The sequence below is a fragment of the Oryx dammah genome, unplaced genomic scaffold, assembly GCF_014754425.2.
Source record: "Oryx dammah isolate SB20612 unplaced genomic scaffold, SCBI_Odam_1.1 HiC_scaffold_10, whole genome shotgun sequence".
Classification (NCBI taxonomy): Eukaryota; Metazoa; Chordata; class Mammalia; order Artiodactyla; family Bovidae; genus Oryx; species Oryx dammah.
Window position 1 is genome coordinate 17,304,050 of NW_024070194.1, and position 26,061 is coordinate 17,330,110.

The 26,061-nt window shown below is 40.5% G+C and overlaps 1 protein-coding gene across 4 annotated transcripts in view; it reads left to right on the forward strand.

Moving 5' to 3' along the window:
- The first annotated feature begins 752 nt into the window (after window positions 1–752).
- SAMHD1 (SAM and HD domain containing deoxynucleoside triphosphate triphosphohydrolase 1) overlaps window positions 753–26,061 on the forward strand; it is a 65,404-nt gene continuing 40,095 nt past the window's right edge. For 2 of the 4 annotated variants that reach the window (XM_040247365.1, XM_040247364.1), the window contains exons 1-6: window positions 793–1,099; window positions 5,202–5,253; window positions 12,000–12,051; window positions 18,200–18,360; window positions 22,938–23,053; window positions 25,279–25,349. In XM_040247365.1, coding sequence (XP_040103299.1) covers window positions 892–1,099; window positions 5,202–5,253; window positions 12,000–12,051; window positions 18,200–18,360; window positions 22,938–23,053; window positions 25,279–25,349 — 660 coding nt within the window. In that variant the 5' untranslated portion in view covers window positions 793–891. Of the gene's footprint in view, window positions 1,100–5,201; window positions 5,254–11,999; window positions 12,052–18,199; window positions 18,361–22,937; window positions 23,054–25,278; window positions 25,350–26,061 lie in introns of all 4 variants that reach the window. The other 2 variants (XM_040247363.1, XM_040247361.1) reach the window with 2 other exon arrangements.

The following is a 26,061-nucleotide window of genomic DNA, read 5'->3' on the forward strand; positions in this document are numbered from 1 at the left end:
GGTAAGTTTGGGTCCTGCTCCACGGTGGCAAGAATGAAGGCGAGATGCTTGCCATTTTCTTTTTTCTTTTTTTTTGAGATGCTTGCCATTTTCATAGGCAGCTACCACCAGGTAGTATCTTCAAGTCCTTGAAGATAAATTTTAACATATCAGATTGTCCACTTTCTTTCCTCTGGGCAGGGAGTTGGGATGGAGTGAAGGGGTGAGGATTCTTTTGGAAAGAAGTCTGACATCTGCTGGTGTATGGAGACTTGAAGATAGGCTGAGTTCATGGACAGACATCCCCAAGACCCTCTAATTGGCCAGCAATACTGCAGAACTTGTTAATGCAAGCTGACGGCTTTACATCAGGTTTGAATTCATTCTAGCATGTTCCAGTTCTCCTTCCGGCCCACTTTTCTCTTAATTAAGATGAGGGCAACCTTATGGCCTTTCAGGTTTCTTTTAAGTTTAGGGCATCTGAAATACGGCCAAGGGTAAACCTGGGATAGTCTGAAGTTCAGTTCACCAGAAGATCCTCTGCTCTGGACTGTAGCAGCTTGTACTGGGCACAGTCTTTGCCGGCTCCCCCGCCCCCGCCCCCCCCCCCCCAACCCCGCCTTTATTAGCACTATCTTCACTTTTTCTTCTACTCTCTCGCTTTACCGTAAATGCCTGGGTGCGGTTTAGGTCCATTCATAGCGCCTGCGCAGGGGCTGGGGGGTTGGGGAACTGAAGTGGGCGGCCTGTCTGGCCCCAAGGCCTGAGCTGTCAGTGCGCCTGCGCTATCGGCCTGCAGCCTGGCAGTATTAAGCCGACTCGCCGCCGGCGCCGAGCTGCGAGTGCGCTTGCGCGCGGGTCGGGCGCCGGGGTTCTTGAGTGTGCTGAGGCGAGCTGTGTGTGTGCGTAGCCATGCAGAATGCCGACTCCCAGAAGACCCCTAAGCGGCCCCGGCGCGATGGCAGCCCAAGAACGCCGCCAAACTCCCCTCCTGCAGACGCAGAGACGTCCCCGAGCCACGACCTCGACCCTGACTACCGAACCTGGGGCCCGGAGCAGGTGTGCTCCTTCCTAAGGCGCTGTGGCTTCAGCGATTCGGAGCTGCTGAAACTCTGCCGAGGTATCAAAGCTGGGTTGCTGAGGGGCCGGGGGGCCGGCCACCCGTGCCCAGGACAGCCGGGCCTGAGGGCGCCCTGAGGCAGTGAGCGGGGGCCTCTAAGAGGAGCCAGAGGGGCCGAGGGAGACCGGACGCGGGAGGCACCCGAAGGGGTGGACTGAGGCGGCGGCGCCGAGGAGGGAATGACCTGAGGCGGAGAGCGGAAACCTGAGGCGGCGAGCCCTCGGAGAAGGGGACCCGAGGGAAGGGAGGGGCAGACTTGACACGGGAGGCACCCGAAAGGATGGACCTGTGGCGGCGGCGCCCAGGAGGGATGCCCTGAGATGGAGAGGAAGGAGAAATGGGGCGTCTGGGGTTGGGGACCCGTAGGCAGGGGGCGGACTTTGGGGGTTGGGACCCTGGAGGAGAAGGAGGGGGCAGCTGGTCTAACTCTGGTGGGCTTCTTCAGGAACTTAACACCCCGGCGCCGGAGAGGCGAGACTCGGGTCCCTTTTTTTAGAAGAACCTGAGTGGGAGGGTTGCTGTCACTCATGTTCACCAGGTTCGGGACACCCCTCTGCTGATGCAGCTCCATGAACACTAGCCACGTTAGATTATGTGGGGAAGGGGCTTCCCAGGTGGCGCTAATGGTAAAGAACCCGCCACCAATGCAGGAGACTTATTAAGAGACGCGGGTTGCATCTCTGGGGAGTCGGGAAGATTCCCCTGGAGGAGGGCATGGCAACCCACTCCAGTATTCGTGCCTGGAGAATCCCCATGGACAGAGGAGCCTGGCAGGCTGCAGTCCACGGGGTCGGAAAATATCGAACACGACAGAAGCGACTTAGCACACACTCTCTGGGTGCTTGAAAGTTTGTTTTCTCCGCTCTCCTCCCAACAGGGAGTTTTTCTAGCGGGGAAAGAACATTTTTGTTAATCTCTGAATCCTCATCGCCTACTGTACCATCCCGGTAGGACTCTACGCGCTTGGTGCCTGTACTTGCAGAGCCTGATGAAGATCATGTTTTGTTCTCCAAAAGCAGTTTTCCCTCGCTAACTCTAAACCCTAGAGTGGCTCAGTTGACCTCTGAGCTCCCAGGAGCTTGCAGCTTGGCTTGTAGGTTGTGAATTTTAAGCAACTTTATTGGCTCAAGTTCAAACATCCATCCACTTGAAATCTACTGAGCTTCCTGTAAGGGATGTGAAGCTTAACCTCTGCTTTACCCTCTGAAGTTTTCAATAGGAAAGTGGGTGTGATTTGCAAATTCAGAAAACTTTTGCAGTTTGGGGGTGGAGCGCTCTTTGCTTAGGCTGGGGACTAGGGTGGGAGGATCTTTAGTGGTTCAAGTCTAAGGATAGCTTGATGGATGTTGCACCTGACCACAGCCAGACAATGTCCTGTCAGACTGAGGACACTTCTCCTCCAAAGGTTCTGGTTATCTCTGCTTGTCCCTTCTTTATCCTATTTAAAAAAAAAAAATTTTTTTTTTTGAGCCACCTGCAGATTTCTGAGATCAAAACATTCTCCCTATTGCAAATAATTTTTCTCATTAATTAAAATCTGTCCCTAAGTTCAGTTTTTTTTTAAATTGAAGTATGGTTAATTTACAATGTTGTGTTAGTTTCTGATGTACATCAGAATGATTCAGTTATACAAATGTGTGTGTGTATGCTATGATCATTTGTGTCTCTTTGTGACCCTATAAACTGTAGCCCTCCAGGCTTCTCTGTCTATAGGATGCAAGAACACTGGAATGGGTTGCCATTTTCTACTTCAGGGGATCTTCTCCAACCAGGGATCAAACCTGCATCTCTTGTGTCTGCTACATTGGCGAGTGGAATCTTTACCACTAGCGCCACCACCTGTGTATATATATATATACACACACACACACATTTATTTATATATGCATGCGTGTGTGCATAGCTTCCGTTGTGTCCAACTTTTTGCAACCCTATGGATGGTAGCCTGCCAAGCTCTTCTGTTCATGGGATTCTCCAGGCAAGAATACTGGAGTGGGTTGCCGTGCCCTCCTCCAGGGAATCTTCCCAGCCCAGTGATCGAACCTGCATCTCTTATGTCTCCTGTATTGGTAGGTGGGTTCTTGACCACTAGTGTTACCTGGGAAGCCATATATATACATATAGAATGTAGTTCCTTGTGCTATACAGTAGGAACTTGTTTTATACACAGTAACTTGTGTACAGATTAATTTTTATTTGACAAAACTAAGCACAAGGTGCTGGGTCCCTTTCCTCATTTTGGAATACAGTTTACAGGAATTTGGAAGCTGTGATCCATGTTTTTTAACATGGTATGTTTGAGAGTCAAAGGTCACACAACTAGAAAAAAACAGAGTTGGATTTTAAGATTAGGTCATTGAACTTCAGAATTCATCTCAGCTATATCTTAACAAGTATTCTCATCAAACAGAGAAGGCAATGGCATCCCACTCCAGTACTCTTGCCTGGAAAATCCCATGGGTGGAGGAGCCTGGTGGGCTGCAGTCCATGGGGTCGCTAAGAGTCGGACACTACTGAACGACTTCACTTTCACTTTTCACTTTCATGCGTTGGAGAAGGAAATGGCAACCCACTCCAGTGTTCTTGCCTGGAGAATCCCAGGGACGGTGGAGCCTGGTGGGCTCCCGTCTATGGGGTCGCACAGAGTTGGACATGACTGAAGTGACTTAGCAGTAGCAGCAGTAGCATTCTCATCAAAATACACTGAATTTCCCTCAGCAATACAGGAACAAATAAACCAATAAGAAAAGAAAAGAGAACATATCCAAAGTTATAAAGTCAGCTAAGAGCAAGGAAAAAAACACCCCAGTAGGAAAATGAGCAAAACACAAGAACAAACAGTTGATAACCTGCTTGTAAACACAGAAAAAGATAAAGATTGATAATAGAAATGGGTAATCTAATAAAGTTGATGAAAGTATCAACTTGTTTAACCCTGGACAGTTTGGAAATACCTTTTTGCTTACAGGGAATTTCACTTGTAAGAATTTATAGAAATATTTGTACAGTGTCCAGAGAAATATATTCAAGAATTATTCTTCTAATCACTAGTTATAAATAGCAAAAAAAACAGAAATTTTATACTGGACCAGGCCCTGCTCACCTGGCACCTGAAGGTTCATGCTTTGATCTAACTCACCCTAGCCTTGTAAGGGCAAGGTTGGCTGTAAACTTGGGGGCCCAGAGTCACCTTTGCCCTCCCGCCAACAAACCCATGTGGGAGGTGCTGAGTCCTGAGTGTTCAGCGTCCACACTATGTGACCCTGAGTTGGCTCCATGGAATTTTCCAGGCAAGAATACAAAAGTGGGTCTCCATTTCCTACTCCAAGGGATCTTCCTGATCCAGGGATTGAAACTCCATCTCTTGGCAGGAGGATTCTTTACCACTACGTCACCTGGGAAGTACCTTGTTGCCAGCTGAAATCTTGGCCTTCTGTGCCTACTGAAGCTGAATGAAAAATATGGAAACAGAGTTTGGAGGAAATAGAAAGGTGGCTTTTATTCTCAGCTGGCGGAGAGGGGAACACAGTAGGCTCGTGCCTGAAGAACTGTGCCCCCTGCTCCACGAGGAGTCTGAGGGCTTATGTAAGGCAAGGGCTTGCAGTCAGGAGTCAGTGATGAGGAACAAAGATGATAGGATCTTGATTTCTTCCTCTTGTATTGTTTCAAAGACAATCATAAGCTGACATTAGTAAGCCAGTGATTGAGTCTGGCAGTTCAGTGGCTCTGTGGCCTTCCTTCTGATATGTAACTACAAGGTGAAGGGTGTTGTAAGAGTAAACACGAGTCAAAAGAAAATAGGTGAGAAGTGTAGCTCCTGCAGAGTTAAGGGGCAGAAAAGCAAACTCAGACATTCAGAGTTAGGAGCAAAGTGAAAAAAACCAGGAATGTTGAGACCTGCTCACTATTCCTTTATATTCTTTGTTCTCAGGAAAGGGAAAGAGAAAAACTAATTCCTCTTTTGTCCTTTTCACTGCAACATACTGGATGCTCTAAAAATCTTGATCTGAGTAAATTCTGATGGATCCAAACTGAAAGAAATTGAAAAGCAAATACTGTAAATATTGAAATCATTTATTGTTTTCTCTGTTTTCTTCCATAGAGAAGAAAATGACAGGTTCATTACTGCCCTTTCCTGAAGATCTTGCAATAAGGTGAGAATGATAAAATTCACATTGTAGCCAAGCACACTTAAGACCTTTTTGTTCACATTTGAAAGACAAAGCCCAAGATCATTAACATTAACTGTCCTCAAATTTGTAGGGTTTTAAAACAGAATACCATGCCTGCTGTTTAACAGTTGTTTTTGTTTTTGCTGTGCAAATCCTGTGTTTAGTATTACTAATGATTCCTATTTAAAAATCTTTGCTGACAAACCTTCATGAAGTTTGTAGTGACCAACTTTTTACTCTCAAGTTCAGAATAATTATTCACATCAGAAAATATAGAACTGATAGGAAAAAACATTAGCAAGAAAAATGCAGTCCTATCTTGAACATATTTCTAGGTCTTTCTAAAGGTGTCTTAAGACTGAAATGCTTCCTTGGTGTTAAAGACACTGTCCAAAGAAGTTTGGCATTTTTCATTTGAATGATATGGGACAATTTATTTAACCCTCCAGTTTCTGCACCTGTGAAATGGATACCTGTGAGACATTGTGTGTAAAGTGATTAGCACATGATAAGCCCTTCATAAATTATATGTATAGGTTGAGGTCCGTATGTATGACTGGAGATTCTAGGATCTAGATCTGGGTCTACTTTAAAGATCTAGGTTGAGGATCCAATATCTAAATATTCCTTAAATAGAGACTTTATTTCTATTGGAATTGGCAACAGTAGTAAAATATTGTCTTTTTTCTGGAATTTCACTTTAAGTGTTGTTTGTGGGCACAGTAAGCAAAGAATCAAAACAAAGGATTATACTTGAGTTACTTTATGCGTTGCTGCTTAGTAGTTGGTAAGGGAAGTAGATTGAAGGAAAAGATCACTTTAGGACATGTAACTGACTTTTAACAGACTTCATTCCTCCATATTCCCTCTTACTACCTATTTCTAATGTATAGTAGTTGCTTACTATTTGAACTGAATGGATTTTTCTAGTAGAGTTTTGCTTTAAAAGGGAAACATGTAGTTTGTGGATCCAAATGCTGTTGATTTCAACAAATATTTGTTTGATATTCAACAAATATTTGTGGAGGACCATTATGTGTTAGGCATTCTTCCAAGAACTTGGGACACATGAATTAACAAAATAGTACAAATTCCAAAAGGGACACTATATGTCACGTCTTTTTGTGTCCATCTCTTAACTCTGAGATGGGTTCTGCAGGACTCCTTAGAACTGTGTTTTTCTATACAGAGCCACTAGCTATGTGTTAATTAAAATTAATCAAAATGGAAATTTTAATTTCTCAGTTACACTGAGTCATAGTTCATTTCAGTTCATTCACTCAGTTGTGTTCGACTCTTTGTGACCCCATGGACTGCAGCATGCCAGGCCTCCCTGTCCATCACCAGCTCCTGGAGTTGACTCAAAACTCATGTCTGTTGAGTCAGTGATGCCATCCAATCATTTTATCCTCTGTCATCCCTTTCTTCTCCTGCCCTCAATCCCTCCCAGCATCAGGGTCTTTTCAAATGAGTCAGCTGTTCACATCAGGAGGCCAAAGTATTGGAGTTTCAGCTTCAACATCAGTCCTTCCAATGAACATTCAGGACTGGTTTCCTTTAGGGTGGACTGGTTGGATCTCCTTGCAGTCCAAGGGACTCTCAAGAGTCTTCTCCAACACCACAGTTCGAAAGTATTGTTGTAGCCACACGTTCTGGGAAACAAACTCACTCAGGAGGACAATACAAATAGTGAAGTTCAATTTATTACACTGGTGGGCCCAAGGCAGAGTCTCCTCTTAGCCAAGGACCCCAACCAGTTTTGTGAAAACCTTATATACCTAAGTGTACGTGCCCAAACCCACCTCCCCAAATTCCCTGAAACTAGTCTGAACAAAGGAAGAGAAAGATAAAATCAAAGTTAACCTGTGATTCATATTCCCTAAGCCTAGGTAGTTAACAGTGGACAATTATCAATAGGCCTGTGGTCATACCCCAATAAGCATAATAGAATTTATGATTCTGTTTGGTTAAACAGATAATTAGGGTATTCTTTTAGGCAATGGAGAGTCTAGGTATGAGCCCTGGGGTTCTTCCATCCGGGGGGCCTGGTTTTCCAGTTGGTGTGTCATTTCCATATATACTGGGCATATAGCTCAAAGTCCACAGTCCGGCCCAAGATGGAGTCTTGCTTTCAAGATGGAGCCTGTTCTGTCTGTTTCCTCCTTCAGCATCAATTCTTTGGCACTCAGCTTTCTTTATAGTCCAACTCTCACATCCATACATGACCACTGGAAACACCATAGCCTTGACTAGACGGACCTTTGTTGACAAAGCAATGTCTCTGTTTTTTAATATGCTGTCTAGGTTGGTCATAACTTTCCTTCCAAGGGGTAAGCATCTTTTAATTTCATGCTGCAGTCACCATCTGCAGTGATTTTGGAGCCTCCCAAAATAAAGTCTGCCGCTCTTTCCACTGTTTCTCCATCTATTTGCCATGAAGTGATGGGACCAGATGCCATGATCTTCGTTTTCTGAATGTTGAGCTTTAGGCCAACTTTTTCACTCTCCTCTTTCACTTTCATCAAGAGGCTTTTTAGTTCCTCTTCACTTTCTGCCATAAGGGTGGTGTCATCTGCATATCTGAGATTATTGATATTTCTCCCGGCAATCTTGATTCTAGCTTGTGCTTCCTCCAGCCCAGTGTTTCTCATGATGTACTCTGCATAGTAGTTAAATAAGCAGGGTGATAATATACAGCCTTGACATACTCCTTTTCCTATTTGGAACCAGTCTGTTCCATGTCCAGTTTTAACTGTTGCTTCCTGACCCAGGTCAAGTGGTCTGGTATTCCCATCTCTTTCAGAATTTTCCACAATTTATTGTGATTCACACAGTCAAAGGCTTTGGCATAGTCAATAAAGCAGAAATAGATGTTTTTCTGGAGCTCTCTTGCTTTTTTGATGATCCAGCGGATGTTGGCAATTTGATCTCTGGTTCCTCTGCCTTTTCGAAAACCAGCTTGAACAGCTGAAAGTTCACGGTTCATGTATTGTTGACACCTGGCTTGAAGAATTTTGAGCATTACTTTGGTAGCATGTGAGATGAGTGCAATTGTGCAGTAGTTTGAGCATTCTTTGGCATTGCCTTTCTTAGGAATTGGATTGAAAACTGACCTTTTCCAGTCCTGTGGCCACTGCTGAGTTTTCCAAATTTGCTGGCATATTGAGTGTAGCACTTTCACAGCATCATCTTTTAGGATTTGAAATAGCTCAACTGGAATTCCATCACTTCCACTAGTCATACTTCAGGTGCTCAGTAACCACTTATGACTGGTGATTACCATGTTGGACAGGGCAGATATAGAATATTTACATTTTGACAAAGTTCTTCTCAGAGCTACCTTTGAGGATCCCACTGGGATCAGCTGAAGTTGTTCACAGTAGTACCAATGCAACTGATTAAGTATTTTCCCCTTGTTTCCTGTTTTACCTTTCATAACCCTCCACTCCATTTTCCAGGATTCACATCCCAAAATAAATTACCTGTATGCAGGCTCTTGTCGTAGGCTCTACTTTGTATGGGAAAATCAGTTTAGACAAGTACTCCTGTATTTCTTCATGATTAACTGATGATTGTAAAAGGTTTTTCTAAAAAAAAATAATAACAAACATTGTCGCATTAAATGTATACATCGGTTGTAAGAAACATTACATTTCAGAAATGATGAAATACAGAAATGAAATCTTACTGTAGTCTATCCTGGCCCAAATCTTTGTTTAAAGTATTTATCTGGGGACTTCCATGGTGGTCCAGTGGTTAAGAATCTGCCTGCTACTGCAGGGAACACGGACTGGATCCCTGGTCTGGGAAGATGCCATGTGCCTTGGGGCAGCTGAACCCATGTGCCATAACTATTGAGCCTGTGTCTAGAGTCAGGAGCTGCAACAAGAAAAGCTAATGTAGTGAGAAGCCTCCACTCGCCACAACTAGAGAAAACCTGCTCAGCAAACAGAGCAGCCAAAAAACAAAAGTATTTATTTTATCATAACTTTTGCCAAAACAAAGACATTTCCAGGTTTGGGGTGGCTTTTTAATATACTTTAATCAGTAATTTTTAAATTAAATTTTTATTGAGGTATAATTGACATGTAATATTATATTCATTTCAAATAATGTATAATGTAATGATTCAGTATTTGTATATATTGAAAAGTTAAAAAAAAAAAAAGTGATCACCATAGTAAGTCTAGTTACCCTCTGTCACCGTACAAAGTTACAAAGAAATTTTTTTCTCCTGTGATGAGAAATTTTAAGATTTACTCTCTTTGGAATTCCCTGGCAATCCAGTGATTAGGACTCTGCACTCTCACTGTCAAGGGCACAGGTTCAGTCCCTGGTTGAGGAACTTAAGATTCTGAAAGCTGCGCAAGAAAAAAACCAACACCAAAAAAACAACAAAAATTTACTCTCATGAGTCAACAAAAAATTAGAATTCGATATAAAGGAGAAATAGAGAATTTTATTTGAGCCAACCTGAAGATTATAACCCAGGAAACAGCCTTTTAGAAAACTCTGAGGAATGTTCTGTCTGTTAGAAGTCAAAGACAGTCATGTACATTTTTGAGATAACAAATGGTACATCAAAGTGACGCACTGAAATTTTACATAAAGTTCACCAGAGATTAATACTCCAGATCTGCACATAGGAGTAATGTGTCACCGTGACCTTTACAGGGTTAGGAAAGGAAAAATTCATCTTCTAACGAGTTACATTGTTTACATCAGAAGGAAAAACAGCATTTTTTTTTTTTTACAGTCAGGCCAGCATTCTCACCTTTGAAGAGGTGTGGTTAATATGTAATCCAGATACACACTGCACATTAGAGAGGGCCCAGCACAAGCAGGGAACAAGTTATACTTAAATTTTCTTGCCCTGCCTTAGAACATAAAATGTATTTTATCATTTGGCAACTTTGAAACATGTACTGCAACATTAATTGACTATAGTCATCATAATGTACATTACACACCCATGACTTATTTTATAGCTGCAAGTTTGTACCTCTTGAACCCCCTTCACGCATTTTGGTCACCTCCTCATGATTTCTATATGAATACAGTAGCTTCTTTTTGAGTTCTAATTAGGTAATTAATACTGAATATCAGCTGAGGGAAAGACTAGGCAGTGAGGTTGGTTTAGGTTTGGTATTGTTTTATGCTGTGATTCTTGGCTATGCTGTGCTGTGCAACCATGCTTAACCTTTGTTGGTTATAGCTCTGCCTTTAAGTACTTGGCCTGGCCTTTCTCTGTGCTTGTTACATCAAACAGCCAGGGGAATAATAAACACAAAGCATGCTGCTTTAATGGTTTATCAGCTGTAATGATGCTTTTATACATTCTAGGAAAATCATTCTTAAATTCTGTAGTTACCCTGAGTTTCAGGGTACAACATAGAGGTCAATTATAGTTCTTCTGGCTCCAAGTCTATTTAAGTACTTTTAGCAAACGATTTACATTTCAGTCTGATTAGCTAGCGGATTGATAAAACCTAACCCCCTGCCTCCTGCTTCAGCCAGGTATCAGGCTGACATGCCTAGACCATTGAGTAAGTGTAAATGGAGACTAATTAATTAATAAGTGTAAATGGAGCAGGAAAGTTAACTACAGGATTTTGAGCTGTTAAATTCCTATTCTTTCTCAGGATTTTAGTATTATGAGTAATTACTGATAGAGGAAGATAGGTATAAATGAAGCTAAAACCATAAATATTTGATCATGCTTAAGTTATACCTATACTCATAAGTCAAACTTGGACCTTTGAAACTCGTCACTATAGTGAATTTTAAGTCCATTTGTGATCTTGTGACTGATCACCACCCCTGCCGAGAAGTTTTGTATTATTCTGCATTTCCTTTCATTGTATCCTAGATACTTCTTAATTAATATAAGCAACAATTATATCTCTTTGAAAGTTATTTTGATATGACAGAGACTCAGATTGTCAAACAAATGTAGTTTTCCTAGATGTGACATCTTTGCCCATTTAGGTAGATGACGTTTACATACTCACCACATGGTTACACTAATAAACTTCTAGATTCTTGTACTTAAAACACTGCTGATGGGACAGATATTCACTTGGACATCAATAGTAATTTCTATAACACCTGTAATCATAATTAAAATTCTCCTGTAGTTCTTGAGGGCAGGAACTGAGTCTGTTGTAACCTCAGTGGTGAACACACTGTTTAATCCCTCTGCAGCCCTGTGAGGGAGATATTAATAGTATTATCTCTGTGCTATAGATGAGAATATCAGTGTACCAAAAAAGGTTAAGTGATTTTTTCAAGGTCATGTAGATTCCATGGGAAGACGTGAGCCAATTCTGCCTGATTCCAAAAACCTTTTTCATTATCACTATGCTCTACTTCAAAGAGACCTAGCTATCTTGAGATTTCACTTAAGTAAATCAAGCAAATTTTAGGATCATTAGGGTAGATGTTAGCCTCGGTTAGCTTAAAGTAAGTTTGAAGTGTATATTGAGCATTCAGTGATGCAGATATGGGAAGTGTTGAAATCTGAATTTACCAAGAAAGAAGGAGATAAAGGGCAGAAGTCTCATGTCTCAAAAGCAAAGGAAGGAGAGGGTTTCTAGGAAGGAGTATGTTTGGATTATTAATTGTTCTTTTAATCTGACTTCTATTCTAAAAATCTAAAGTTGATTATATACTCCAGGATTATTATTAAGCAAATAATGACAGAATTGCTTATCCTGTTATAATTTTAGTTCCTACGGGAAGAGAACAAAGCTGCTTAATTGTATCCAACATACAATGAAGGTAAGAGAAATCTGAGTTTATTATTATTTTTTAACATAAAGTGATATAACTCAGTTATGTAGAGTTCATTTTTTAAAGAATGGAAACAAATCTCTTTTCAGTAATTGGACTGAGAGTAGGGTTATTACTTTTCTAAACTTTCTGCACTTTCTAAAATAACCATAGAGTATATAAGTCAAGAAAAGCTAAAATATTTTAAGCACATAGAAAGTATACATAGGCTACTGCCGAGCTTGTGGGATCTTAACATTTTGCTTAATTTGCTTCAGATCTTTTATTTTTAGAACAAAATATTAGAAACAATAGAAGGCCTCCTTTGTATCCCTCTTGAATTCTGTTTCCATCCTTTTTCTCCAAGAGTAAGCACCATCCTGAACTTGGTGTTTAATCATTTTCTTCAATGTTTTTTGGATTTTTTACTACATGTGTATAGCCATAAACAGTGTATAGTACTGTTTTACATGTTGTTTTTAAACACCGCTGCTGCTAAGTCGCTTCAGTCATGGTCTGACTCTGTGCGACCTCGTAGACAGCAGCCCACCAGGCTCCCCCGTCCCTGGGATTCTCAAGGCAAGAACACTGGAGTGGGTTGCCATTTCCTTCTCCAGTGCATGAAAGTGAAAAGGGAAAGGGAAGTCGCTCAGTCATGTCCGACTCTTAGTGACATTATATATGTCGCTGAAACTACTGACCCCACACGCCACAACTACTAAAGCCCGAGTGCTCCAGAGCCCATGCTCTGCAACAACAGAGGTCACGACAAGCCATGGCATTTCACTCACAGTAAGTAGCCTTCTAATGTTGTATTTTTGAGAAATATTCATATCAACACATATAGCCCTACCCTTAGTCATAGAATAACATTTTTTTCTTTTTTGCTATCTAGGTCTTTGTTGCTATACGTGGGCTTTCTCTAGTAACAGCTATTCTTCGCTGTGGTACCCAAGCTTCTCGTTGTCGTGGCCTCTGTTGTTGCAGAGCGTGGGCTCTGGAGCACTCGGGCTTTAGTAGTTGTGGCATGTGGGCTCAGTAGTTTCAGCTCCCAGACTCTAGAGCACAGGCTCAGTAGTTGTGGTGCACAGGCTTAGCTGCAGTATGTGGAATCTTCCCAGACCAGGGATAGAACCGATGTCTCCTGCGTTGGCAGGCAGATTCTTGACCACTGAGCCACCAGGGAAACCCTAGAATAACTTTTACATTAAAATTACTTAATCAGTTTTGGTAAACATTTTTATCAAATGATGGGTCAAAGAGTAGGTATATGCCTAAAAATTGTTTATTTTTCATCCCCTATCCCCTTCCAGACATTTTAAAAGGCCTGTTTTTCAGACTTAGTGTCCCAAGAATCATTTTAAGAAGCAATCAACTGCCTAGCTCCCATCTCAGAAATTCTGATTATGGGAACTTACTTTAGATACCTAGGAATGTGCATTTTTCACAAGCTCTTCAGTATGGTTCTAATACCATAATTAAAGAAATGTTTCTAAAAAAAGGAAAAATATTTCTTGATTGGTTAGCGATAGGAAATGTACATCATTGCTTACCCTTTGACATCTATAGGGTAAGGAAACAGTTTCAGATCTGGAAGAGGGGACAGGGTTGTCATTCTCCTTTTACCAAGTCACCATTTATATTTTTCATCAGAGGTACTATATGCACTGAGTTATCTTAGATCCTGTGACCATTTTACTTTTACAAGTTAGTCTGCTTATTTTCCAGTGAAAATCATGTTTGAAAATTTGCTTCAATTCTGCAGTAACTTTCTTTTAGAGACAAAGTAGTGATTCTTAGAGTAAATTTATTTAATCCCAGCCCTTTTTGAAACAGTTATCTATTGTTTAAATACTTCATTTTCATAAAGAAGTAAATAGAAGGATCACTTCCAAAGATGATATCTAAATATTTTGTCCTGCGGTCAGAAGACAGTTACTGTCCTCCGTTCTCTTGTATCCCTCCTCAATAGCTGCAGCTTGGGTGGTCTCTTCAGGCAGGGGGGAGATAAGATGAGTTTTCTTCATTAGTTGAGATCATCTCAGATAATCTGAGGTCACTTTCTCACAATTTGCTGCAAAAAATCTTTTCAAAGTAATTTTCAAGTCAGTAGTTTCATGTATTCCCTTTTATTTTTCTATTTTTCATGAAAAGCAAAATTGTTTAACCTCATGTATGAACTATAGTCATTGAAAATAGTTCTTAAAGCTACTAAGTGCTTGAGTCAGTGAGTCACTGTCTAGTAATGAAATTGATACCTTTTTGACCTTAGCTTCATCAGCAGTACAGTTGAACAAAAAATTGATTTCTAATTTGACATCTACCTTTATTTCTTTTTAAATAAAAACAGCTTTAGTGAGATATAACTCACATACCTTACAATTCACTGTTTATTTTTTCATTTTTATTTTTTATTGAGATGTAGTTGATTTACAATGTTGGGCTAATCTCTGCTATACAGCAAAATGACTCAGTTATACACATATATGCATTCTTTTATTTGTTCGTTTTAAATATATGAGTCATTGTTTCTTAGAAATTTCACAAGGTTGTTCAGTCATCACTACAGTCTATTCGAATTATGAGTTCTTTATATATTCAGGATATAAGTCCCTGATATTTGATACACTGTGCAACTATTTTCTCTCATCTTCTGGATTATCTTTTTATTTTTATTTATTTAGAGCACATTGAGGAGCTTGTAGGATCATAGTTTTCCAACCAGGGGTTGAACCTGGGCCCCCAGCAATGGAAGTTTGGACTCCTAACCACTGGATTACCAAGGAATTCTCTATCTTTTTACTTTCTTAATAGTGTTCTTTGGAGCACGAAAGTTTTAAATTTTGATGTAGTTCACTGTATCTGCTTTTGCTTTTGTCTCTTATGCTTTTGCTATCATATCTAAGAAACCATTGCCTAGCCCAGGATTATAACCTCTCATTCTTGAGTCAGTTTTCCATGCTAAATTTAGTTCAGTTGGCCTCTGAAGCCAGAAATTATATAATAGTGAAAATGAAGTACAGTATTTGACATAGCAGGCACTAACTCCAGGACCCAGCATTATTCACTGGTGGGTGGGCACCAGTCCCAAGATCTCTTGGACCCCGATCCTCCCACACACCAGAGAGCAGACACAGGCCCCAAGACCACTGCAGCCCCACAGCCTACCCTGTCAGGACCCAGCCAACATATTAGCAGCCCGGCAGCAGTCCTGGGGCCCTACCTCCTGGCCCTGCCTTACAGCAGGCTAGCTCCAGCTCTGGGACACCTTGGGTGCCTCAGCCAGCGGTCCTGGGATTCAGGCCCACCCATCAGCAGGCTAACATCAGCTTCACGACGCCAAGGACCCTATATCCAGAGACCTTGAGACAAGCTCCACCCACCAGTGAGCTAGCACTAGCCTGGAACACCCCCTGAGCCCGGCCCTGCCCACCAGCAGGCTGACAACAGCCCTGGGACCCCCCAGGCCCTGGACTCACTCATTAGCAAGCCAACACAAGCTCTGGGGCACTTTGGACTCCTCAGCCAGCCACTATGTAATTCATCCCCACTCACCAGCAGGCCAACACCAGACCCAGGAACCCCACCTCACAGCCTCTCATCTCAGAGCCTGGCTCTGCCCACCAGTGAGCCAGCACTAGCCCCAGGACACTCTGGGGTTCTGCAGCCAGCTACTTTGTGATCTGGCCCTGCCAACCAGTGGCTGGGAGTCAACACACAAGGCAGGGCCTGGCAACCAACCGAACTGGGGAGCAGGCCACACCTACCACACTACCCATGATACTCAGCCCACCACAGTAGAAGGACCCACACTGGGGGCACCCCTGAAGCATATAGCCCTGACAACCAGAGGAATGTGGGATGCTGGGACACACAGGACATCGCCCACAAAAGGCCACTTCTCCAAAGTCAGGAAACATAACCATCCTATCAGATACATAGAAATAAAACCCGCAAGTTAGACAAAATGAGACAACAGAGGACTGTATTCCAAGTTAAGAAACAGAACCGCAAAAGAACTAAGTGAAGTAGGGATAGATAATCTACCTGATAAAGAGTTCAAGGCAATAATAGTAAAGATGATCAAAAACTTGAATGGATTCACAGAGCAAGATGTTAGAAAATTTTAACAAATAGAAAAATAGGGAAGAATCAAGCAGAGATGAAGAATACTGTAACTGACATAAAAAATACACTAGAAGGAATCAACAGTTGACTAAGTCATACAGAGGAGATCGACAAGCTGGAAGACAAGAGTGGAAGCCAAACAGAAAAAGAAAGGAAAACAAAAATGAGAACAGTTTAAAAGACCTCTGAGAGAACATCAGGCATTCACATTCTAGGGGTCCCAGAAGGAGAAAAGAGAGAGAAAGGAGCAGAGAACATATTTGAAGACATAATAGCTGAAAACTTCCCCAGCCTAGAAGAGGAAATAGATGTCCAAGTCCAGGAGACAAGGAGAGCCCCAAATAGGCCCAACCCAAAGAGGAACACATCAAGACATATTATAATTAAAATGGCAAAAATTAAAGAGAGAATATTAAAAGCAGTCAGAGGCTAGCAGCAAGTTTATATAATGAAACTCCCATAGACTATTAGCTGACTTTTCAACAGAAAATCTGCAGGCCAGAAGGGAGTGGTAGAGTATATTTAAAGTGATGAAGGGAAGAAGTTAAAACCAAAAACCTACCTGGCAAGTTCTCAGTAAAATTTTATAGATCAAGTTTTACAGATAAACAAAAGCTAAAGTTCGTTACCACAAAACCAGCTTTACAAGAAATGCTAAAGGCACTTATGAAAGGAAAAAGCCCGTTGGTAAAGGCAAATATACAGTGAAGGTATTCAAACAGCCACATATAAAACCAGTTAAAAGACAAAAAGCAGAATCATCTATATCTGTAGTAAGTAGTGAAGGGATACGCAAAACAAAAAGATGTAAAATATAATACCGGAAACAGTACTCAAGGGGGACTTCCCTGGTGGTCCAGTGGATAAGAACCTTCCTTATAGGGCAGGAAACTTGGGTTTGATCCCTGGTCAGGGAATTAAAGATCCCACATGCCACAGAGCAGCTCCATAACTACACGAGCCCTGGCACCACAACTCGAGAGTCAGTGCAGCGCGGTGGAAGATTCCACGTGATGCAGTAAAGAGCTTGTGTGCCTCGACTAAGACCCAAGGCAATCAAATAAACAAATACTTTTTAAAAACAGTACTAATGGGAAAAGGGGAATAAATAGAAGTTTGTTAAAATTCATTTGAAATGAAGAGATCAGCAACTTAAAATATTATCATGTGTGTGTGTGGGTATATATGAGTTTGAGCAAGTTCCAGAAGATGGTGAAGGACAGGGAAGCCTGGCATGCTGTAGTCCATGGGGTGGCAAAGTCAGACAGGACAGAGTGACCAAACAACCAACATATATATATATATATATATATGTATGTACATATGTATGAATATGTGTATATATATATACATGTATATATAAATAGATAATCATCAAATCACAAGGGAAGAGGACAAAAGAAAAGATCAAAAGCTGCAGAAACAATCCCTAAACAACGAACAAAATGGCAATAAGTACATACCTATCAATAATTATTTTACATATAAATGGACTAAATGCTCTAACCAAAAGACCTGAAGTGGATGAATGAGGACAAGAACAAGACCCACATATAGACTGCCAGAAGACTCACTTCAGACCTAAAGAAACACAGACTGAAAGTGAAGGAATGAAAGTGTTTCATGCAAATGGAAATCAAAAGAAAGCTGGGGTAACAGAGCCGAGTAGTAAGTTAGTCCTGTATTCAAGTTAAACAGACTCACTTAACACACTCATTCAGATCATATAAGCCATTAGACTCACTAAAGGCTGATGAAATCATATACGTAACAGAAAGGCTGAAATCTTTACCCTTCTGTTATTCGAATCCATTAAGAAGTAAAATGTACCTAGGTCCAATAGGCTTCATCTGTCTGGTAGTGATTCCTAAATAAAGTTAAGATTTTCATACCTTGTCATTTCCCATAGTAGTATTCTTACTTGAAAGCAAATAGCTTTAACTTCCCACTGTAGTTCGGAATGAGTGGACAAAAATTTTAGATGGGGAAATGTATTGTTGCTCACATTAATTTAAACATAATTTTCTAGGTGATCAATGATCCTATCCATGGCCACATTGAATTTCACCCTCTCCTCATCCGAATCATCGACACACCTCAATTTCAGCGCCTGCGATACATCAAGCAGTTGGGAGGCGGTTACTATGTTTTTCCAGGAGCTTCACACAATCGATTTGAGCACAGTCTAGGGTAAGAAGCCTCCCTGGTGACTCAGATGGTAAAGCGTCTGCCTGTAATGCGGGAGACCTGGGTTCCATCCCCGGGTCAGGAAGATCCCCTGGAGAAGGAAGTGGCAGCCCACTCCAGTACTCTTGCCTGGAAAATTCTGTGGATGGGAGCCTGGTAGGCTATAGATCGTGGGGTTGCAAAGAGTCAGACATAACTGAGAGACTTCACTTTCACTTTAGGGTAAAAAGAATACAATGAGTTAAAAGTTATGTGATGAATTAAATTTTTTTTTTAAAGTTATATGAATGTAGTTTCTCCCTCTCTTTCTCTCCGAATATCTTGTTGTATAAATTTAATGCCTTTTTCATCTTAACTAAGCACTTACCACACACCATAGCTGTAGCTTTCACAGTTTGAGGTGCATCATTGAAACTAGCACAAATTTCTTTTTCCTTCTTCACAATTTCACAGAAGATCTATTCTTACGATAGATCTTAGCAACCTCAGCGTAACAATTTTTTTCTATCTTTATTGAGCTTTGAGAATTTTGACCTTTTTGCTCACTTACAATGGACATGAGTTTGAGTAAACTCCAGGAGTTGGTGATGGACAGGGAAGCCTGGCGTGCTGCAGTCCATGGGGTCACAAAGAGTTGGACACGACTGAGCAACTGAACTGAACTACTCACTCACAAGAAGCACTTCTAGGCTTCTCTTTGGCACATCTAAATTGCTAGATTTACTACTCTTGCACTTTGGGGCAAAATAAGAGTTACTTGAACATAAGCACTATGAAACGTTAATTGTGCTGCCTGCTAAGTGGCTAATATGTGGAATACGCTAGACAAAAGAGTCACTCATGACCCGGTCATGATGGAGCAGAAAAGTATGAGATTTCATCATGCTACTCAGGATGGACTGATTTAAAACTTAGGAATTGTGTATTTCTGGAACTTTCCATCTAATATTTTCAGACTGTGGGTGACTACTGGTAACTGAAATGAGAAAAATGAAACCAATGATAAGGGAAAAACTGCTGTGTTACTTTGGTTTTGTTTATTTGTTTAGAAGCATTTTTAATTAGCCAGAACACAAGCATCTACTCAAATCTTTATTCATCAATAAATACTTATTGAAAAATTATTCAGTTCAGTCACTCAGTTGTGTCCCGACTTTGCAACCCCATAGACTGCAGCACGCCAGGCCTCCTTGTCCATCACCATCTCCCAGAGTTCACTCAGACTCACGTCCATCGAGTCCATGATGCCATCCAGCCATCTCACCCTGGGTCGTCCCCTTCTCCTCCTGCCCCCAGTTTCTCCTAGCATCAGAGTCTTTTCCAGTGAGTCAGCTCTTCACATGAGGTGTCCAAAGTACTGGAGCTTCAGCTTTAGCATCATTCCTTCCAAAGAAATCCCAGGATTGATCTCCTTCAGAATGGACTGGTTGGATCTCCTTGCAGTCCAAGGGACCCTCAAGAGTCTTCTCCAACACCACAGTTCAAATGCATCAATTCTTCGGCGCTCAGCCTTCTTCACAGTCCAACTCTCACATCCATACATGACCACACGAAAAACCATAGCCTTGACTAGGTGGACCTTAGTCGGCAAAGTAATGTCTCTGTTCAGAGTTTAGGGGACAAGAAAGATAATTTATTCATTCAGGAAGTACTTTCAGGTGGAAATGCTAATTTAACATTTGTTGGGCACCATATCTTCAATGTATGTTGTAAACATTACAATGCCAGAAGTTTGCTTTTTAAAAAAATGGGATAAAATAAACAGAATTTAAAATTTACCTTCCTAACCATTTTTAAGTTTACAATTCAATAATGTTAAATATGTCCACATTATTGTGCAACCAATCTCCAAAACATTTTCGTCTTGCAAAATTGAAACTCTGTATCCATTGAATAGCAAGTTCCCATTTCTCTTCTCCCCAGTCCCTCAGTAACCATTATTTTACTTTCTGCTCAGGTGAATTTGACCATTTTTATGTACCTCATTACAGCTTCCTAGGTGGCACAGTGGTAAAGAATCCACTTGCCAATGCGGGAGATGTAAGAAACTTGGTTTAGATCCCTGAGTTGGGAAGATTCCCTGAAATATGAAATGGCAACCTACTGCAGTGTTTTTTGCCTGGAGAATATCATGGACAAAGGAGTCTGGCAGGCTACAGTCATAAGTGATTTCAGAGAATATTTGTCATTCTGTAATTGGCTTATTTCACTTAGCATAATTTCCCCAAGTCACTCATGATGGAGCATGTATCAGAATATCCTTACCCTGCTCAGTTAAAAACTGCTGATAGGTTACCCTAAGTGACAGACACTGGGAAATTTTTATTATGTATGTACAGAATTTGTACTTACAAATACTTGTTTAATTGGGAATTAACTCTTATCCTAAAATTGGCCAAAATGGGGTTCTTTTGACATTCCAAAATTAATTTTTTGTGTGTGCAGCTAGAAAAAGCCAACTTGATAAAACATCTTTTCAAAATTCTGAACTTAAAGAAACAGAAGTCTTTCTGGGAGTATTTGCATTTCTCTTCCTATAATCTTAAAGATATGAAAGTTCTACCTAATCTCCTTAGGCATCCCCCCACCCCCTCTGTGTTCTGAGACCTTGGTTTCTGCTGCCTGAAAGTTACTCACATGGTGTACATTTGGCAAGCAGTCAGATAGACTGGGAAGTCCATTGGCTGTGGCAACTCTCAGGAAAATTTGTTATAAAGGGTCTTTTTCATCTTAACCTTCATTACATCCTCCTATACACCAAAGGACTTAACTCTCTTAGGCTGTTTGGGGAAATAAATTTCTAAATCTTATGAAGATTGCATCCTTCGCACGTTCTTGTGGGGACGCCTCTTGCATTTTACTGGTTTGAGTCACTGTTAAGATACTACTTGTCAGTGACCAGACGGTGGATCCTTAAAAGTGGAGAAACTTGGTAAATTGGTAAATTTTTTAGAGAGCTTTTATTATAAAGAGCTGTTTTATTGTTACCTATGAAAAAAATTAGAAGATGGATAGTATATAAAACAGCTATGCCATCAGTTTAGAACAGACAAAAGTAAACAAATTTGGGAAGCCTTATTTTGTAGTGTCCATTTAGGGTTCCCTGACAGATGCTAATAAAAACATTAGGTTAATTAATGTTAATTAGATTGATTAATAGAGAAAAAAGCTGAGAGGAGAGTGAAGAGACTTCTTCCCAAGAAGGTGAATATTTTAAAGGGATTTGTCCCAACAGGATAAAAATCTTTAGATTTTATTAAGAAATCAGATATTTTAAATGGATGTTAATAAGATTAAAAGAAAGGTTTTGATACAATACTATGTAAGGTTGGAACCTTACATAGGTGCCATGGGAACCTTCTGTTGGTGCCCAATATTAAAGGGCCCCAAACAAGTCCATTCTTTTTACCTCAGTTTAGTATATGTATGTTGAGAGTCGGACACAATTGAGCGACTTCACTTTCATGCATTGGAGAAGGAAATGGCAACCCACTCCAGTGTTCTTGTCTGAAGAATCCCAGGGACGGTGAAGCCTGGTGGGCTACCGCCTATGGGGTCACACAGAGTCGGACACAACTAAAGTGACTTAGCAGCAACAGTGGCAGTATATATAGTAAATACACTTAAATACATGTTTAAAATATTTATGTAAATAGTTAGAAGGCTGGAAGAAAATTACACTGAGATACCTGATCAATAATTGTTGGGACAACAGTTAAGCCAATTAATCAAGTTAAAGGTATTTTTTTTTAAAAGACCTGAGTCCCTTAGTTATCCCCCTCCCTGGAGACCCCAGAGCCTTTATATAAAAATAGATAAAATGACCAGAGGATAAAAAGGAAAGTTTCTAGAACCCCTTGTAAGACCATAGCTTGTTGATGGTATACTAATGAAGGCTAAAGTTAATGGTGTAAGAGTTGATAGGATTGAGATGACAGTTTATAAAAATAGGTGTATTTAAGTGGGTTTAATATACTATGTTTATATCTCTTTTTCCAAATTATATTGTGTGTAGACATTATGTCTCCCTGGGGAATGCTTCTCCTGCCTGGTGTTATAAGACAGGATATATAAATCTGCCCCTCAGAAAATATTAAATATATAAAAAATTCCAAAACAACTCAATAGGATTACCTGAACTTACACAATATAATGTAAAAATAAGGGCTAATATTCATAAGCTAATAATAATCAAAGTAAAGAAAAGGTAGTTGGGGAAATCAGTCTTTTAATATTATTCAGGCAGCAGACCAGTTCTTTGGGGAGTTAAAATCAACTCTCTCTGTCTTGCGAATCTCTACAAATCAGAAATATAAAACTGCCTACAAGGACCAGAAATGTAATACAGGCTATTACAGAAATGTAATACAGCCTACAAACTCAGTCAGGTAGACTCTGAAACAAAAAGAGAAAAAGAGGGCTTTTTACACTCAAACTGCTGAGAAGGGTCCATAACCCATAGTCTGATTCACAGCCTCCTTAGGGATTTATCATGGACAAATATACATCTTACCAGTCACTCATCTTTCAAACAGAAAAATAAATTTTTTGTTTTTGTTTTGTTCCTTCCTGCTCCGCAGCGTGGGGTATCTAGCAGGATGTCTAGTTCGTGAACTGAGTGAAAAACAACCGGAGCTGCAGATAAGTGAACGAGATATCCTCTGTGTTCAGATCGCTGGTCTTTGTCATGATCTTGGTAAGCAGTTCAAAGAACCAGAGTTCTAGTGTAAAATCACCTGCCACCTCTCTTTGAAATACAACTAAGAGCAATATGAAAGTTGTGTTCTAATTCTTCAGTTAACATTAATGTAAATTTGCCATTACTTCTTCCTAGAATGGTTCATAAGGCCAAAGCATTGCTTTCTTTTCTTTTTTTTTTTAAGTCTTTCAATGAGTTTCCCACATTGCACCCTTCATTGCAGGTTATATGAAAGGACGTTCTAATAGTGATTTTTTTCTTACTACTGTGTGTTGGAATGTTGTATATTTGATTTTTCCTTTATCTTTGCTGAATAAAATTGCTATTTCCCTTCAGTTACTTTGTGAAATCTATTCTTCTCACACCTAGAATACATAATCTGCTCTAGCAGATTAACAGATTTAGAGAACTCCTTGTGACCTATACTCACAACCTCAGTCTTGGGCCACTTAAATCCAAGTAAAAGAATATCATCTTTCTCCAGAGACAAAGAGAAAAAAGAATGTTCTCTTTTATCACAGGAGCTTTTTCCTCTATCCTTGTAATTTATTCCTACTTACTGGAGTAATCTATGGATTCCCCAGGCAGCGAAGTGGTAAAGAATCCTTCTGCTAATGCAGGAGACGCAAGAGACATGGGTTTGATCCCTGGGTCAGGAAGATCCCCTGGAGTAGGAAATGGCAACCCACTCCAGTTCTCTTGCCTAGAAAATTCCATGGACAGGGGAGCCTGGCTACAGTCCATGGGGTCACAAAGAGTCAGACACTGAGCACACACACACACACATACATTGAAGGATCCTAAGAGTTTGCATGTGCCCTCGGTGCAGAGAAAGGGAGGTTTTTGTGTTTCAGGAGTCAGATAATTAGGCCTTCCCCTGGTGGCTCAGAGGTTAAAGCGTCTGCCTGCAATGCGGGAGACCCGAGTTCAATCCCTGGATCAGGAAGATCCCCTGGAGAAGGAAATGGCAACCTGCTCCAGTATTCTTGCCTGGAGAATCCCATGGACGGAGGAGCCTGGTAGGCTACAGTCCACAGGGTCACAAAGAGTCGGACACAACTGAGTTGACTTCACTTCACTTCACTCCAGTCAGATAATTAAAGGCATAGGGCAGTCTTTTCAGCACGTTCCCTTGGAGATTTCAGTAGGACCAGTATCAGCCTTCGGATCATTAATTTAAGATTCTTGTTATTTTGAGAAGGAGCTTTTGGGAATCTTTTACCAATCCCCAGGAGTCTAAACTCTGCAGTAACAAGCCTTTATTTATGTAGTGAAACATGCAGAAAAGGCCTGGGGCTGGTCCAAGTGAGCTCCCTCTCCCATCTAACGAGGAAGTGTAGGGGGGATTTGTTTCATGACCCCTCCAAATACAAAAAAAAGAAAAACCAAAAAGCCCAATGCTCAAGTCCTTTATATAAAATTTGTAAACCCATACACATCCTCTCCTGTGTATAGAGAATTAAATCAATTAATCTAGGATTAAATCAATTCTAGATTACTGATAATACCAATAATATGTAAATAACTGCCAGCAAGCTTGGCAAATTCAAGTTTTGCTTTTTGGAACTTCCTGAAATTTTCCCCCCCCCACCAAATATTTTCTGTCCAAGGTTGATTGAATCTGTGAATGCAGAGGGCCAAGTTTAACTCCTTCAGAAATTCTGATGATTCCAGATTTGTGCCTCAGCAAAGTTTCATGTTGATAGATGTTGTAGAATGTTAAAGTCACTTATGAATAAGATGAAGTAGTGATCTCATATCATCAATAAAAACAAAGATAAACCCTGATATGTGTCTAAAATAAAGTGCATACATTATAAAATTTACATAAAAAGGGATATTTTTAAAGGTTCAGAGTAATGAAGTTCTAATGATTTCCTGACCCTAGTAGATTGTCTTAAAACTGCTTTTCTAACACTACCAATATGTAATCTAAAGAAGCCAAAAGTTTTTGTCATTAACATTCCTTTATTTACACAAAACTGTCCTTTCATTAAGTTTATGTAAACTCCAGTGACTCAGAGACCCTTCAATGGAGAATTTACATTCTTGTATTGTTCTGCTTCCTGTTCTCTTGTTTTAGAAAATAGGAAGGAACAACTTGTTCCTTTTTGTGATTATAAATTATTAATTTCCATTGATATTCACATTTAACTAAAAAAATTTCCTTTCCACCAGTTTATAAACAGTGTTCCTGTTCTAACGCAGCTTTTGTTTTTAAGGTCATGGGCCATTTTCTCATATGTTTGATGGAAGATTTATTCCACTTGCTCGACCTGAGATAAAATGGACGGTATGTATCATATATTCAATATTTAGTAAAATAAAGACTAAGCAGTGACTACTGTGTTATAGTATAATTCCTGTTACAGTTTTTCAGGGTGTTGCTTTCATTTGATCCTCACAGCAGTCTCTGAGGAAATCATTATCTCCATATTTGTAAGTGTAAAGGAACTCTAAACTCAGAGGTGTACTGATGCACCAAAAGTCACAAAGCCTGTGAAATGGTAGAGCCAGCACTAGAAAACCAGGTTTCCTAGCAGCTAATTTAATGCTCTTTCTACTCTGTCATACTACTATAAAATAAAAAATCAAAGGCTGACTCTGGCTTTGATTCATTTTGTGTGACCGTAAAGTAAGTTCTATACTAAGTTCTTTGTATAATTAAGGACTTCCTTGGTGGCTCAGACGGTAAAGCACCTGTCTGCAATGTGGGAGACCCGGGTTCAATCCCTGGGTTGGGAAGATCCCCTGGAGAAGGAAATGGCAATCCACTCCAGTACTATTGCCTGGAAAATCCCATGGACAGAGGCGCCTGGTAGGCTACAGTCCATGGGGTCGCAAAGAGTCAGACACGACTGAGCGACTTCACTTTCACTTTCTTTGTATAATTACAGATTTGCAGGTAGCTTCATTTTCCTGTCTCTGGACTTGATATAAGTAGAATCCTATAATAGGTACTGTTTTGTCCTGTTTATATTCTTGCAGTATATTTTTTGTCCCTA